Source organism: Leiobunum rupestre, chromosome 3 (assembly GCF_980474605.1).
Source record: "Leiobunum rupestre chromosome 3, qqLeiRupe1.1.hap1, whole genome shotgun sequence".
Classification (NCBI taxonomy): domain Eukaryota; kingdom Metazoa; phylum Arthropoda; class Arachnida; order Opiliones; family Sclerosomatidae; genus Leiobunum; species Leiobunum rupestre.
In genome coordinates this window covers 52,207,828-52,226,513 of record NC_143386.1, presented here as the reverse complement: position 1 = coordinate 52,226,513, position 18,686 = coordinate 52,207,828, and the positions used below count along the sequence as shown (strand labels likewise).

At 37.6% G+C, this 18,686-nt stretch overlaps 1 protein-coding gene across 1 annotated transcript; it reads left to right on the top strand.

Moving 5' to 3' along the window:
- Nucleotides 1-11,026: 11,026 nt before the first annotated feature.
- On the top strand, nt 11,027-17,942 carry LOC149952555 (uncharacterized). Its single transcript, XM_090169757.1, has 3 exons — nt 11,027-11,063; nt 17,348-17,656; nt 17,710-17,942. Exons 1-3 carry the CDS (start codon nt 11,027-11,029, stop codon nt 17,940-17,942), a joined length of 579 nt encoding a protein of 192 aa, XP_090025883.1.
- Nucleotides 17,943-18,686: the final 744 nt, after the last annotated feature.

The window sequence follows — 18,686 nt, the reverse complement described above, 5'->3', positions numbered from 1 at the left end:
TTATCATACAGTCAGTGAGCGATAAATATTCAATGCCAATTTATTATCTGTAAGTGACGTTGTCTCGCCATTAAGAAAGATTTTTATAGTATCTTATTAAACATTGCTCTGAATTTCACTCGGGTCAGTCTATATAAAATTGACATGGATAATAGCACTTACGAGATATTAACATTTAGTACAAGTTTGTTGGCGAATAGGGCAATAGGTTATCGCTTCGTAGCTTTATCCATGGCTGTCATGTTGGTAAACATATAGGAAAAAGCATGGGTGATATTTTATGACGTCATAGTGTCTATACAGATGTTTTCGTTCACACTGTTAAGCCCAATTTTCAAGCTCGCTAATAGCTTTTAAAGAAACCTTAAGACCTGCTTTCGCCACCATGAAAAGATTATTTGACACTAGTAGGTTCGAATTTTAAATCTTGCGGGTTTGGAAAGCTGAAGAGGAAAATATCTGTCTGAAACATATATTTTTTACCCGAACGTGAAAATTAGACTTTAACCAAAGGTTTTGGTTTTGCACTTTTTACCAGTAGAATTTTTCAGATAACAGAATTACTACATATTTCAAAAATGTTACTATAAACATATTTTGAAGTTAAGATTATTTAAAATATTTTTGTGAATTGTTAGGTCGTATTAAGCGTCGCATTTGAAATTTGTTCAGATTGACTATAGTATATAAATATATGTCAATTCTTCGAAATTATTATACCAGATAAATATTTTCATGAGGGTAAGACTCGCAATGAAAGAAAAAATATAATATCTTAGAAATATCACACAGTCATAGATGGCGGTATGCGGTAGGCGCCAAATAAAAATTACTTGTTAGTTACCACAAAATTTACGTTTAAAGGATTAATTTATTTTCTGAAAAAAATAATTAACGCCGAAGTCAGTAAAATACGAGCTAACCTATAATGGTTTTACATTCGAAAAAATTTCACAAATAGACACTACGCTTTATACGCCAAAATTGTGAGCTTACAACTGTTAGTTAGTACTTATCCGTGATATTTAATGATTTTACTTGTGAATTACATTTTGATCTCATGTTTCCAAAATAGGCCTCTATTCGGCTATTTATTTGAGAAAAGGTCAGTTATTCATTTTCTAGTTTTCGATCTCGGCGTACTGAAGCGAGGGTAAGCTTAGCGCAGTGTATTGTTTACAGGAAGTGCGGCCACACCCATCAATTTGGCAAAGGCATAGAGGCGCCTGTTTCAACACTAGGGATTTATGATATTATTATGGCAAGGACGTTCGATTGTATGCGATAAATTTAAATTGAGAGATCCCCCAAGTCCATTGTTGTGGAACCAACTACACATTGGGTCTCTCTGCTGGCCTACTCGTTGGCATCATATTGAATGTGTAGGAATTGCCTTTCGGGATCTTGCTCGCATCAAGGCTGACGGGAGGTGTAGCCATTGTATCATTCTCTCCCCTATTTCTGTGTCTAGTCGGAGAGTAACCAGAGGTGGTAGCGTTAAGAGCAGCCCTCCACTGGCTTGACTACTAATCTACCGAATAATATGCATATCTCTGCAGGGTTTGCTTCAGCCGACATTGAAGGTGCTTATACAAAAATACACTCTCAACTCGCTGATCTCTTACTGAAGGAAGGCCAACTCCAGTCTACAGTGCTCCAGATAAACAATGACCAGCTCATGTGGTTCAAAGCCTCTCTCAACTAGACGCGCGGGTTGTAATAACTTTCGAATCTTCTATGGTTGAGTTGCGCGACCAGATGACAGCCCCGTTACTTCCCCAAGACTTCACTCCCTAGTAAGGGAGACTGCTACTAACATTGATTGGGACATTGATTCGAATATAGCAAAAAATGGTCCATGAATCAGTTACTAGCATTTCGAAAGACCATGAGAGTACTCATGATCGTCAGTTTAATGCTCTGTTAAATTACCTAATTGACAACAATAATAGGACTACTGACAACACCGCTATCCGGGATATCTTAAAAAGTGTCGGATTCAATGAAGATACTATCACTCTTGTTAAACACTCCAGTACAAAGACAAACCTATGAAATATAATCGTCCCGTTAAACTGGTCTTCCTACCCTTGAAATGAAGCATAAATTCTTAGCTGGGGTGAAGTATCTTAAAACTAAAAATCCTTCTTTGAAGGTCTCTTGTTCTTTTGATCGCTCCCCTATGCAACGACTTGAATACGGGATAGCGTTGAACGACCTAAAGAAGCGTTTGCGAGGGAAAGAAACTGACCTATGTATCCGATATTATTAAAGTGTTTCACGACTTAGCCTGCATAAGCCTAAGGATAACTCATCTACTACACACCTTCAAAAAAAAATAATTTCGGTTCCGGATACTTTGAGTCCTGACACCTTTGTACATAATGTAAATAGAGACAATTTTTTCGACTTCAAAGTCCCGAATACTCCTCTGAACCCCTGACAACTCCGTTCTGACCATTCCAGAGCACCATAGTTCCAACCGTATCAACGCACCCAATTCCCAGAGCTGCCGTGGGTGACCAACAACCTCATCTTAAGATGTTACTCACTAATGTGGATACCTTAACTACTTAAAAAATATCGGAATTAGCTTCTTTTCTCCAGACAAATGATATATTAGCTATCTAAGAAATTTGACTGAAACCTGACGTTGTTAATAGTGAACTGCGGTTACCTCAATTTACTATCTACCGACAAGATCGCGTTGGTCCCGCTACGGGCGGTTGTGTAGCACTCTTGTTTCTCTCTCATCTACTTATACAAGTAGTTACCATTCTTCGCCCAGCCTCCCAGACCAGTTATTGTGAAACCTGTGGATTATTCTATTTGGCAGTATACGCTGTACCCTCCCTCCCATGATTTTTCTATTTTGCCTTATTTACTGCTCTCCTTCATATGCAAACCATGCTGAATTATCTCTTGTTATGGAGGTGATTATCCAGCATTCTACTAAAATGATGCTCGAACCTGTTATCATAAGTAACTTTAACTATCGGAAGGTTTACTGGCCATTAAGTGAACTATTTCCAGGTGCAAACTAAGCCACTAGGTCTGTTCTCTGTTTCAACCTGGGACAAGCTCTCCATGAGTATACTCGAATTGGATATATCTTCCAGAGTCCTAGTATCTTTTACTTGATTTTAACTCTTGAGGATATCATCTACGATGTCACGCAACTTCCACCTTTGGGCCAAAGCGATCATAATGTTAGAGCTGTGACTTTTTCTCGAGCTCAAAATGACACGGTATCAATACATATTATTTCAGTCTTGTTTTTTACTTGTCAACGTCGCGCTATCCACCTGAAGGGGAACGTCGCATCCAGGTGAGCTCTTACATCTTGGCTGAAATGGGTTGGAGCTCCATCATGTGAAAACCACATTCGTCGTCTGGTTCTTAACGGCACGTCTTGATGGAACTCGGGTAAATTTTGCCGGAAGAAAACGTAAGTAAGCTTGGCCATTTACCCTAGGCGGTAAAAAATAAGGTCCAACTAAATAGTCACCGTGCTCTTGATGGTCGTGTGTGTTTCTTGGCCTCCACTCGTGGTTGTTATGCATATTTATTACTCCGTCTCGAGAAATTTACATCGTCGGATGTCAACAGAATACTTGGGAACTGGAAGTCATCATCTACTCTGTTCACGAACCACAGACCGCTTCGTTTAAGACTTGAACCTTTTGAAAGTGGTATGGGTGAAACTGATGCCCATGAAAAATACGCCAGATCAAAGAATGATTTACACTAAATTGCCGACAAATTCATCTGGTAGTTGTCTAAGGATCGTCTTCGATAATCGTAAGTAACTATAGTGTTGAAATAATACTAATAATAAATGGTTTTAATCTGTTATTACCGGTTTTTCAGTAGCTTCTGGAATGTCTTGCACACATTCTCGATTACTTGCTGGTTGTACTTTCCCGCTTTCTCGTAGTCTACGATCAACATCTATGAATGTACGACGATCTGGTACTCTTGTGGGAAATTGCACGTGGTACAGCCTCCAAGCTTCTGCGACATCTCCTCCAGACCGACTGTATATTAGGTAGTACTGTAGGACCCATGTTCATTGGAAATTGTCGACTCATCTGGAGCCAAATAACACGACCTCGAGTTCACGACATGCATATCCGAAACACTCTGTATAACTATTTAACTATTGTTGGTCTAATTGATAAAATTCAACGAGGAACTAATGTAAAACCTAGACACATTAAACCTCGCTAACTGCTTGGCAAACCAATTTGGATTTTTTATATTACAATGTTTTGTAACCCTTCCGGTTCAATTCCCCGCATACTTGATTTTTTTTTATTTAAGAGGTCATTTACTTTCGCTATTACATGTTCCCTTGCACTCTTGATCATTCCTCAAAATCAATATGCTTAATGCCTTAACCTTTAAAGATCTAATTAATAAAAATAATCCCCGTTGTTAAATATAATTAAAATTAACTAAAAACTTAAATAACTTTTGAACGCCACATACGAATTAAATATAGCTAATACATGTAATAGAACTCGATCTACCCCCGCTATAAAATATAAAATTAAAGATTATTAATTAAACCATTCTCTCAAAATAAATTATAAACTAAATACCTGCCTTCAGCAGGGCTAAAATTAAATCCCTTGCTAATGAAAGTGTTTTTCTCTCTGTCACAAGACCGGGGTGCAGTACATTTCTCTCCTTTCATAAGCCCAGGTTTTCCCAAGACTTTCTGAGGTCTGAATTAGACAAAAGACAAGAGGCGTGTGCGTGTGTCTTGTGTAATTCGGAGCCCCGTAAACCGAAGAGCAGCCACGAAGAGAATCAAGTGATGAGTAGAAATTTACCATAAATCCCCCTCCCTCCTCTTGTACAGTGCCCAGGGTCCAATTTTGAAATAGCCAGTGAAACGTAGAGATCACTCAGCCTTAGAAAACGGTTATTGTTCGGAAAAAAATTAAAGACTGGTTCACTCGAGATTGAGAGCTCATTCCGTTTTGTAATTATAGTATTTTTTAATTGTAGTGTTTAATTTTTAGTGTTTAGTGTATTATATAGTCCCCCCTCCGCTTTCTTTCGCACAGTGTCGCCATCTTCCTCCGCCTTGGTGAATTACTATCTTTGAGCAAGGGCAAGGAATATTTTCTAGACCATTCTCGTTATCACAACCGATACGATACGCGTTATGGAAATATCGTCCGAACAATTGAATTTTCTAATTATAGCAAAACCAGTGTAGGGTGATCTAAAATAAAAATCGCCCTATAATAATTTTAGTAACACAAAAATTTTCAATTATATTCAAATTGTAATATTTTTCACGCATTAAATATTACTAACATAAATTGTGTGGATTTTTACTAAAACTCATACTTTATTTACTTTAGTAGTTATGTCTAGCATCTTTTTCAATTCTTTCGTTAGTCCTACGTTAGCGCAGTTTTGCTTCTGGCAAAATAAATAGTGACGGATTCACGGCGGCGAAGTTATCCATATTCCATAATGAGAAGTTAGAAGTTATATAATTTGGCGAGAAATAGAAAATTACGCTTCAAATTGTTTAAATTACTCCAAGATATCTTTAAAATAGGATATTTTTGATAATTTTTACTTACGACTATGTTTATTTGAGAACAGAGTGATGCCTCGTTTATCAGAACTTGCAATTTCATTCCAATAACGATATTTTTATACTACAGCTAAACTCACAAGTCAGTGAGTAGAAAATAGTAGGCACCTAATTCAAATTAATCCCCAGGGAAAGTAGAATTTATGGCGATTAATGTTTTAAAATGTATTAAACCAAATTATTTTTTAAATAAATAAAATTTATACATTTTTAAAAGACAATTAGAAGTGAATTTTTTTGAACTATAGAGCTTTGCGACGATTTCTTAAATGTCTGGTACCTTTTCGGTAAAGGAAATGCACCAAAATTGAAAGAGTAATTCTTGTTGCTTATCCTATAGTAATTTCAATTGACGAAATTTGAAATGACGTTTTAGCGCGTGACACTACAGAACATGTCTTGGGCACACAAGCCTTCTTTGCGTGCTTTTTTGACCATAACATGTAGGGGTATTTTCACGCGCAAAATGAATTTTAAAAGCCGTCAATAGAGAACTGCTTTTAGAAATTCCAAGCAATTTAAGTAGGCCTAATTTACTCTTTACAGTGAAAGAACATTTATCGCAAGGATATTTAATATGCAGTATTAAAAGTTAGTCAAGCTGCTTCAACTTTCGAAGTAGAAACAAAATGTATTTATTTATTCTTTGGGAGAATAACTCTGTTGAGATATTCCACAGGAATAATGTTCGAAATTTCTTCCGGCTAGAGAGGATAATGAAAACGTCACGGTTGTGCCCTTCAGTCGCGTCGGAACAGCTTTATGGGAACCAGTGGCGTAACTAGGAACTTCGGCCCGTCCCGCCAAAAACGACTAGGGGCCCTTTTAAATATCACCGATTTTAATCATAAACGTTTTGGGGGCCCCATAGTTCTCGGGGTCCCCTGTGGGAGCGCTATTTACGCCACTGATGGGGACCAATGAGATACAGGCTAATTTGAAATTGTGTAGGGGGAAGGAGCTTACTTTTCAAGGATAAGGGGAATTGAGTGCAATAGGGGTTTAAATCTCCTGCTGGGGCCTCTGCTGCTAGGGGGGATTCGGTCCAAGCTTTCGTGTATAATAGCGCACTAAATAGAACAAAGCGTTCAAGTTGCGTAGCTTTCTTTTTAGTAAGCTTGAACACGTTCTGTTGATTTCGAAAGAGGAAAATCTTTAGGGAATATATAAGTTTTACCATCCACCTTGGGTGATGAATGGGGCCTGGTGCCCGCCAATGAATTTTTTCTGGTGGTTGCCCTAATACTATCTTTGTCAGTTCAATTAATTCGAGGTAATCATCCCTAGGTTGAATGTGCCTATCGGCTAAATGCTCGCTTAAAGGGAATATAACCTCAGGTATTTGGTGTGGAACACCAACGCTTGCAGCTCTGACCGCTCTTGCCTTTCGCTTTAAAAATGTTTGGCGCCACTGTACAGCGAAATTTGTAAAATTGAAGGGGTCTTCCATAAAGATTGCTTTGCAGGTTATATTCCCTTTAACCAGGTCCATGTTGATTCTTTTAAGTGATCAGTTTCTTTATTTGTATCCAATGTTTTATAACTGTCGTGATTTATTTTACTCAAAACTGCCTTAAATCTCTTGAACATGGGAACTTCTGGGGAAGATGAAGGACCAAAAGACAATTCAAACACCTTAGCTAAGACCAATTCCAATATGTGATGACGGCAAGCTAGCCATAGAAGTTCGCGGCCAATCTTTTCTTCAAGAAGAACACAAGCCCCCTTTTTTGGCCGTTATTAACCGATGTAGTGTCAAAACACATAGCCCTGATATTTTCTACCACACCCCATTCTTCCAATAAATAATAAACAGCACTGGCAGAGTTTTCGCCTATACTAACCGTTAACTTTGGCACACCGAGAAGCTTTTCTTGTCCATCACCAGATACTTAAACCGGCAAACGATCAACTTTCCCTGAGCCGACTAAATCTGGTAAAATTTTACCGTCCCAGTATATGATTAAAGGACACTGTGGAGTAAATGTACTTCTTATAAAATCGGTAGTCTCTTTTCGGGCCTTCTTACGCTTTCGTTGAATAGTGCTTCTTGAAAGAGGCAGGGTGGCTGGATCATTACCAAGGGCGGCTGTAATTGGTACCATTAATCTAACCGCTTCGCGGTCTGTTATTTTATTTCTTTCCAATGCACTGGTGACATGAGGCGTGTAAATATTTGACGTACTTATTGCGTTTTGCTTTTCACCTTCCTTGGGGTTTGGCTTAGATTTTTTGGCAGATAAACTGGGTATAAAGTCTTCATCGGACGACGTGCTATCAGAACTAAAATTTATTGGAAGCGGCAAAATGTTATCAGATGTTTCACATTTAGAAGATGAAGACGTTGAAGCTCCGAAATTTATTAAATGTTTTTGACGACGCTCATCCTCTGCTTTTTGTCGCTGAAAAGCTCTCTCTTTTTTCTTCGCCAGATCCTTGTCCACGGTACTTATAAACATTTCCCTTATTTCCTTTTTGGTGCAGTAAGAAATGGCGATCTTCTGGTATTTTCATAAGACTCATCGCATCAAAATGAGAAATATTAAAAAGATTATCAAGCTCAAGTTGAAACAGTCGTTCACGTTCTCTTTGCGTCCCAGAAGCACGGGTTTTATTTTTCTTGAATAACAACCAATTATTATGTATTTTTTCAAGCTTAACAATGCAATGTTTTAAAAGTCTGATTGGCACAGCTGCTTCATTCCAAATTATGACTACCTCATCAACTGTTGCACGACCGGCACTGTGCACACTCTTTAACTCATTTAAATGGTAATAGAATAGTTGTAGCACTTGTTTAATTGTTGGAAGTTGTTTTAATCCAACCAGGGGCCCTATTCTGAGATAGTCGCTACCTTACCGACTAAAATATTAACCACTATTTTACCGATTTCTTTTTAGCGAGTTTTTCATACCGATCAAAAATTTCGTATTCTAAGCATAGTGGATAGGAGAAAAGTCGGTAACTTGGGATTACCACCGGAGTTTTAGGGTTTTTTTTCCTCCTAAATTTTTTGCATCACGTGAGATAGACGAGCCAATCAAAGAGCTGTATTTTATCGGATATAATTTCGTTAAAATAAACCACGTGATTCAACAGATGACGGCCGTGTGCTTTCTTTCTTAGCTTATTGTTTAGCCTAGGTATTTCGTTTTTTTTTTTTTTAGAAGCTCGTTATGAGCGATTGTAACGGGTGGGACAATTCAGTCCGCTCGTCCATTTGATTAATCAGGTGCGAGATATGTGTTACGGCCACGCCAACGGGGGGAAACTTGGGGATAGGGTTGCGACACCCGTGGCGGAAGTATGACAACCACCCGTTGGGGGATTAGTGGTCGTCCTCACACGGCCATCCACAAACTCTGCCTCCCGGACGCCTGGGATTACAGGAGTGAGCCACTACTCCCGGCTATTTCGGATTTTCTTCTTCAAATAAGATTTAAATTTACAAAAATGGGACCGAAACGTGCACCTAAAGTTACCGAAAGGCAATTGATTAATCTGTTAGAATTCATGGAAATTCACAAAGAATTAGTATCCGGGAAATTTAGCCCCAGCTTCACAAAACCAATGTCCCAGAAATTGTGGGGAGAAATAACTTGAAAGTTAAATAGTTACGGTGCTGGACCTAACAAAGACGCTGCCAGTTGGAAACGAGTTTGTATAGATTTTCATTAAATAATAATCGAAATGAATGATCAAGTACATTTTATTTTCAGAAATCGATCGAATGGAAATCGGATACCAAATTTAAAGCGGGCAGGCGAAAAGAAAGCCAACGGGTGGTGGTCAACGACCCAAAGATATTGATCTTAATCATATTGAGTGTAGGTTATTGGCTCTGTTGGACCAATTTGTGTGGAAGGAGATCCTGAAATTGTCGAGGCTGGATTCGCTTCGGATGATAATGAGACATTCGTAAGTATTTGAATCAACTTTATGCTTAAATACAGAAGCAATTTGTAATGAAATATTTTCATTTCAAGTTATTAATGCCAAATCAATTACAGCATTGTGGAAATGGTAGGACAGTATCATCACTGGCAGCACCATCAGAAATTCAGACTGCGGAATCTTCAGCCACAGAAAGATTGGACGTAGTTACGAATGAATTTGTTTACTCTCCTAATAATTTAGGGTCACCTCCTCAACATAGTTCACCCTTAATTAATGATCATCAAAACCAAACTTCAGTGAACAAGAAGCCACAAAGATCTATCTACGAGTCACTGCCTAGCACCTCTACAGCCGAAGGCATTGAAGGGTCAATTGGCCAGTCATTTTTTTCAGTATATGAAAAAGACATTGAAACTGAAGTAGGTTCTCGTACAACCTCGTCTGTAATTGGTAAGCTTATTTAAAATCATTATCAACACAAAATGGTTTGTAATATTTTAATTTAATTTACCAATCTTATTTTTTTGTGTACTAATTATGTAAATTTTCAGATGCTGATGCTACAAACACTGTCAAAATACATATATAGGGTTGATATATTAGGCACGAACCGAGCACTATGCAAAAGCTAGTGAAACTATCAAAGAGATTGAGCATTAAAAAAATAAGCTTCTTCGTCAAATTGCTGATGCAGTTACTTTCAACCAAAAGAATAAGTGTCTTTCAACAATATTACATTTTTTTAATAAAATGCTTTTAAATACTCGCTATTGTTGGTTTATTATCAGACAGTTTTATAATTGTACTTCAAATAATACCGGTAATTATTAATTTTTTTATAGGAAGTAGGTTGACTATGGATAAGGAAACTATTAGTTATATACTGTGATATTTTAAAATTTAGGTGCAAGTAAACGTGTACCTTTAGCCATTGTATTAATTACAATGTTGCCGACACTAGCCAACTACGCTCGTGTTCGAATATTTTCAAACTTCTAGTGTCATTAAATAGATAAATGAAAATAATATATTAATACTAAGGAAGTTCTCTTAATATATTATTTTTATTTATGTATTTAATGGCCTTGATAAAAGCCTTTTGTTTCAAGAAACTTATCTATTTGGTCTCTCAAACCTTCTGACAATTAGATTGCGAGTTGCTTGGCCCTGGGCCAGCCAATTTTCATTAGCTCTTGGAATGTAGTTTGGCACATCCACATCTATAGCCCTTCGTCGTCGTTCTTGCCTTTGATGATTTCGCCTAGGTCCATTTACTTCGTCCCTCTCACCTCCATCACTATCTGTATCAGAGAATTCGTCATCTTCTGGCTGGTGGTCCCCATCTCGACGGATGTTATGCAATGTACAACATGCATAGATAATTCGTGCCGCAGCAGTTGGGTGATAACAACCATGGGCGTAATGGGTAGCCACTGTCTCCGGCATATTAAGAACGTTTATTAATATTAGTATCTTAGAATTTATTCTATTAATATTACGAAGTAGCCATGAGTTTTTTGTTCCATTTAAAAACGACTGCTCAAGGTATGTTGAAACCTGGGACATCTTAAAGATGTGAGAGTCATGAGCTGACCCTGGAAATTTAGCATTTGTATTCAAAATTTGAAGATTGTGATCACAAATCTATAGATTAAATAGCCGTAAATGATAATTGTACACATATTACTCGCATTTAAGAACTTACAAGTTGCACATTAATGGAATGGAAGCCTTTCCTATTAACATATAAATGCTCTCTATAGTCTTTATCAGTAGTCGGTGGAGGAACAATAGCAATGTGTGTCCCATCCACTGCTCCAATTATTCCTGGGAATCCCGCTACTTGGCTAAATCCATAATTATTAAATCTTATAGTTTAGGTCATTTGTTTAATTATGGTTCTTAAATCATTAAACATAACCTATTTTAATTTCCAATTGCTTTGCATCTGTTTTTGGAAATTATGTGATGTGGCATCATTATGTCAACAATAGCTCGGCTTACATGTGCAACACATCGACTTACAGTGGGCTGACCAACTGCAAGATATAAATCTTGCGCCACAGCAAGTTGAAATGAGCCAACCGCGTAAAAACGCAAAGCAATTAGGATCTAAAGAAAAATAATACGTTTACACGTTGAAATAAATTAGAAGCAAATAAGACAGTAATATAATACCTTGATATCAACAGGTAATGCCAGGGCATTGTTCCCGGACAAACGATCCGCCAATCTCTCAGTAAGACCATACACTAAATCCTTCTTGACTCGAAATAGCCGTTAAAATCGATAATCACAGAGTTCAAAGGCTTGAGCTCTATCTCTCAATACTCTTTGACGACGAAAATCACGTCGAAATAATTAATTTTCGTCATCTTCTGCCGCTAAAGCTAAAATCTCAAGCCTCAAATTATTCGCTGCCATTTTGAAAATGATGAAAATCGGTGGGTAGCGTCGCTAAAGACTGCTCTAAACCAATCGTTACGTTACCCACTATTTTCAGTCACTACTAGCGACTATTATCCGTACCGATCGCTTTAGAATTGCTAAATATTTCTCTAACGACGAATTTTTACAATAACGACCATTTTCAGTGGTTAACACCCCTAACGACTGTCTCAGAATAGGGCCCCGCGGGGCACTAGCTCCCGAACAACCAATTAAAAAGATACTGTTTGTTTGGAGAGTTGAAAACATTTTTCTTTTTAAGAAAAAAGCGAACTTATTAGTCGGCCCAGGCCGTAATATTAGTTCCACATCGGTGTATTCAGGTGCATAGTTGCACGGGCTCGTCTCAATTTTGAGCCAATTTGTGAGTTTGAGACCGAGTCCTTAAATATTTTAATTAATTTTTGAGCCCGAGACGAGTCCCTTCTCAATTTCATTAAAGGGAATATAACCTGCAAAGCAATCTTTATGGAAGACCCCTTCAATTTTTCAAATTTCGCTGTACAGTGGCGCCAAACATTTTTAAAGCGAAAGGCAAGAGCGGTCAGAGCTGCATGCGTTGGTGTTCCACACCAAATAATTGAGGTTATATTCCCTTTAAATCTCGAGCCTCGGGTGAGACCATTCGAAAAAAGTCTAACATTTTGAGCACGAGATGAGGCCAAGAAATATATTGTCTAATTTAGGAGCTGAGACGAGACCCTTTATTGTTTTGAGACGAGACTGAGTCTGAGTCCCAAAAATAGTATAAAAAAGAGCCCGAGTAGAGACTTATCGTAAGAGTTGTTAATGATACGAGCTCGAGACGAGCTCGAGTGAATAAATACGAGCTGAGACTGGTCGCGGGTTTTTTCCGCGTCTCAAAATGTTTCTAAATTATTTGTTCAGAGGACGAACTCATCAATAGTAGTCCACCCCTAAAAAATAATTGAATGAACCGATTTCTATTGGCTGTTAAGTCGATGATGCGAGTCATGGGACCTTTGCACCCACGTGGCCCACGTTTATTTTTGAAATGCTCGTTTTAAACCGCGCCTTTCGAGAATGTTCCGAGCTTTCGTTCGTTCGACGGTCAAAATTATGAACGCTTCTGTCGTGTTTATTTTGTAACCGAAGCGGCAGCAGAGGCCTGTGTTTTTGAAGGTACATTTTTTTTTCTAAACAAACTCTACAAAGGTATAGTTTCTATATTTTAACCTTATAATGTTAGTGGCAGATGTTATTTAATGTTATAACGCATAAAGCAGATTTAGTTAATTAGTTAGTCTCTTAATTTGGAGGAAAAGTGTTAGACATGGCAGTTTTCATATGATCGGATTAAGTATTGGTATTTATTACATAAACCAGGGTACACAAAGGGGAACAAAAAGCGGTTGGAGTAGCGGCGGCGATCGCAAAAATTATGGTGGGGGCTCGGATGATTTTTCAAATAAAATGTATTTACATCAAACTAAATTAATATTAATGTTTAATTTCTAAAAGTGTTTTTCTGATATCTGAAACGTCAATGAATTCATTATTATTATATATTTCGATAGAGCTGTGTTAAACAATTTATAGAACTAATTTTATGCTTATTTCTTTTTATGTACCCTTCTTTAGTAATAACAAATTAATACATTTTAATAAATTAAAAATAATAATTTAAAATTGGTCTTGGGGCTTTTTGTATAAAAATTTTTCAGTGGGGGCTTTGCGCCTACTTTTTTCTCTTCTTTGGGGACACTGCACCTGGAGCCCCCACGGGATCGCCGCCCCTGAATGATTGTAGGATACTATACTAGAGCAATGGTTAAAATTCCGTAGGGCACAAGACAATGGCTTAAACTTAAAATCTTGTGAACTCCTCAGGGCCATGCAGGAGGGGGCAAAATCCCCGGGGCAGTGCTGTAAATCGCCCAAGAAGGACTGATAGGGGCCCATCAAAGAGATAACAGGGGGGTTCCAATCAGAAGGATTGAATACGCTCTAAAGGCTTGGGGGGGATAACTTGGACAATGTTTACAAGGCGTGGGAACGCCAAATCATGTTAACTTGGAAGCTGGAGGGGGGGGGGGCAACTAAAGGGCTCGCGAGTAATTTTCGCCACGGGCCTCAAATTACCTCTGCTTTCAACTGTTTTCTTTATTGATAAAAAATATAATTTTTATCTCTATAAGTAAAGTATAGATAAATTTGTGTTGAGCCGCGGACTCAAAACGATTGAGTCCTCTAATATTTATTCAAAGACCTAGTACGAGATGAGTCCAAAACGAATTGTTTAGGTGAGAAGAGCCCGAGACGGGTCCAAATTCGTTAACTTAAGAAAATTAAGTTCGAGACGAGACGAGCGAAAAAATGTAACACAAATGAGACTGAGGTGAGTCCACAGAAAAAATAAAGCTTAACACGAGTCCGAGACGAGGCGTTTCAAATATGGTAATTTTAACTGAGTATGAGCTGAGCCAGTAGAAGGAAAGTGAGGTCGACCCATCAGTCCCGGGTTCGGGTTTGGGTTCGGGATCGAAATCCGGGATTTAAGGGATGAAATGGGGGTAAAATCGTCAAAAAGTCAATGTATTTATGATATTTCTCGCGACGATTTGTTTTTTCGTATATCAACATATTATGTTCAGGCCAACTTGTTTATTTATCTGCGCTTATCTCGAAAGACACTTGAACGTATATCTTATCAAGTTTTATCGTACGGAATAAGTTGAAATGATGTAAAAATTGATAACCTAGGCGGCGCGCGCGCGGATTACCCGGGGGGACGCGATTAATTTGAATTTAAGAGTGTTTTGACGTGGGCGGCGCGCGTGCGCGGATTTCCCGGGGGACGCGGTTAATTTAAATTTAAGAGTGTTTTGACGTCATGGAATATTCATTGTTAAAGTAGAATGGAAATATTTTTAAACTTCATTTTAATATCATTAACGTGTAAGTGGTACTTAAATATGCTTGGCATTTGAACCTATCTCACGAGTATTTCAAACGAATATTTTAAGTATGAGAAACGTATCATTCTCAAATGATACTTGAATATACTATAAAAGGGGTTGTATAGCGTTGTGGGAGGTCATTCCACGGTTAACTACGGTAGCTATATTCAAGATGCCTAAAGCCCAACATATTTGCCCTACGTGCGCGAAAAGTTTCGCTACCAAGTCCTCCTTAAATCGGCATGTTAGAGAAGTACACGGTGATAGACATACGTTTGTCTGTGAAGTATGTGGTAGGAATGTTGCTAGATTAGAGCATTTTAAGAGCCATCAACGAACTCATGACTTGAACACACCCGGCCCTTCCGAACCCATGGACCTGTCTCGCACACCATCACCAATGCAACGTTCGCCATCACAAACCCGTCCACCGTCACCTAGTTTGCTTCAAGACATTCAACTGGAATCTACCCGTACACAGCCATCTACATCAGCTTTACCCAACAACCTAACACCATCACCTGTTCCCGCCTCACCAATACTTGATGAAACACCACCAGCATCCCCAAGTATGGTCCAGGCCTTGAATGATACGCTAGCCGAAGACTATGATATTGATGCAGGGATGTTTATCGGACGTTACCGAGCCGCTTTCCGTAAATTTTTAGTAGAAAGACTGGCTAGTAAACGTGGAATTAAGTGGTTCCTACTCGTAAGATCTGTTTATATGAGACCTTTAGGAGGTGTGGAACAAAGAGCGGAAGTACGACCCTATTTCCGGAGCACTATGCAAACAACATTAACGCTCGACGTCATTGAAAACCAACTGAATGACTGCATTGAAACAATACAGTCAGCAGCGGAAAACTTTGAAGCGACAGGTATATATATACTAAATATAAAAGTTATATTTTGAACTAAAACATTATATATTTGATAGGATCAGGTTGGGTAATTGATCGTATTCTGTATGTAGAATTAAACGTAGCATCTTACCAACCGTTGCGGGGGTCATCGTATATGGAACTACCTGAAAAACTATCTCAACGTCGTGCGATTCTTAATATTAGAAACGAAAATGATGAGAAATGTTTTCTCTGGTCCATTCTAGCTAAACTTCACCCAGTTCCTTGGACTCAAAACCCTCAACGTGTTACCAAATATAGACCTTATGAAAATGAAATTAATACCAGTGGCATATCTTTTCCTTTCAAATTAAACGCTACGGAACTTAAAAAATTTGAATTAATGAATAATTTATCAATATCTGTTTTTGGCTTCTCGGGAGATATATTTCCCCTTTACGTAAGCGTTAACAAGTGTGGTAAGGAAAGGGAGGTTGATTTGCTATACATCACCGATGAAACTAAAGATATTGACGATGGGAATAGACATTACTGTCTTATACGAGACCTAGGAAAACTGCTACAGCATCTAACAAAACACAGAAGTACAAGTTATTATTGCAGGTAATTTAGTTTCCAATATATTAGTTTGCAATCTACTAATTATTTTCTGTATTAGAATGTGTCTTCACCGATTCAGTGGAAACAACGCGGAACAGCGACGTGATGCGCATATCGAAGAATGCGCCACCCACGGCGTCCAAAAAACAGTTTTCCCTGCTAAGAAGAAGACTCTTTATTTTGATAAATATGAGTGGACGGAAAAAGTAAAAATAAAAATTATTTAATTTAACTCTTAATGAAATGAAATTATTAGGTGCAGTATGTATTTTACGCCGATTTTGAAGCAATCCTACCGAGAGTTCAAGGATGTGATCTAGATCCCGATATAAATACCAGCAAAGTAAACATGCACATCAGCTGCGCGTATTCGTGGGTGCTAGTTGGACCTAACGGTAAGTTTTTTGGCAAAATTCCCTTTTAGATATATTATAAGAGAATACTTATAGGTGTACCTGTTTGAACCGATTGCTATCGAGGTCAAGATGCAACTCGAAGATTTCTGGAGTCTATTCTGGAATTAGAGAAGGAGTTGATGGAACTCATTGAGACCAATGTACCAATGATTATTACCCCGGAGGAGGAGGAACAGTTTCAAGCTGCTACGCATTGCTACATTTGTCAGAAGCAGCTAAATCAGGTAAATATGCCCGCTGTTCGAGATCATTGTCATTTCACTGGCAAATATAGGGGGCCAGCGCATAACCTCTGTAATCTTCAAAAGAAAGTTCCAGAATTTATTCCCATTTTCCTTCATAACCTTAGCAGGTAAATTTATTAATTTAACTAACCAGGAATAGTAATAATAATAATAATAATAATACATCTTCATAGATACGATTTACATCTTATATGTCAGGAGATTGGTTATTTTAAGGAACAGACTCTTGACTGTATTCCTTCCACTAGTGAAAATTATATTTCGCTGAAACTAGGTAAAATATATTTAATTATGAATCTAGCCTTAACATTAATTTATTATTATTATTTTTAGGGAGATTTCGGTTTTTAGACTCTTATCGATTTCTAAGTGATAGCCTCGATGCTCTAGTATCTAATCTCGTTTTGGAAGGAGCCAGTAAATTTCAGATTGTTAAGAAATATTTTGAAAGTGATAAAGTTGAACTCCTCCTGCGGAAGGGGGTCTACCCGTACGAGTATATGGACGATGAAAAGAAATTTGACGAGACGATGCTGCCATCTAGAGAAGCGTTTTTCAGTTCATTGAAAAATCAAAATATTTTAGAATCCGATTATTTACACGCCCAAAATGTTTGGACAGCGTTTAATATTCAAACATTAGGTAAAATTACTATAGTATAAATTTTTCAAATCTCTTAACCTCGGTTTTCGTAGGGGAATACACCGACCTCTATGTGAAAAGCGATGCGTTGCTCTTAGCCGACGTTTTTGAAAATTTTAGAACATTATCTATAACTCATTATAAACTAGATCCCGCTCACGCTTACACCGCACCAGGTTTAGCCTGGCAAGCAGCTTTGAAGATGACCGATGTTCGCCTCGATCTTATACTTGATATAGATCAACACTTATTTATTGAAAAGGATAACGCTTTTGTGATATTTTAAATATTATTGTATTTACATTGAATTTTTAGGGATTCGAGGCGGTGTTTCAATGATCTCAACTCGTTATTCTGAAGCGAATAACAAATATATGGCCGACACATATGATTCGTCTAAAGAGAGCAGTTATATATGCTATTTAGGTAATTTACATTTTTAAAAAATAAATATTTATTTTTTATTTTTATTTTATTTTAATTATTTTAATTTTAATTATATTAATTAACTTAATTTAACTTAATTGAAGATGCTAATAATTTGTACGGTGCTGTTATGTGTGAACCACTACCGCTAGGCGACTTCCAGTGGGTTCAGGAGGATGATTTGCAAACACTCTGTGAAAATATTCTGAGTATTCCCAATAACGTTGAAAACGGATACATTTTAGAGGTAAATAACAAGTGTTATAATTATTGAATTATATTTTTAAAGAATTGTTTCCTTTGCAGGTGGATCTTGAACATCCTCCAGAGTTGCATGACTTACATAACGATCTTCCAGTAGCGGCGGAATCTAAAGTTATTACACATGATATGCTATCTCCATACTCCAAAGATCTCTTAGGAAAATTAAATATTAAGGAGAATCAAAGTCTACCAAAACTTCTTCCTAATTTAAATAATAAAGAGAAATACATAGTACATTACCGCAATTTAAAATATTATGTAGAATTAGGTTTGAAAATAACCAAGGTTCATCGAGCTCTAACCTTCACTCAAGGAAAATGGTTAGAAAAATATGTTAGAT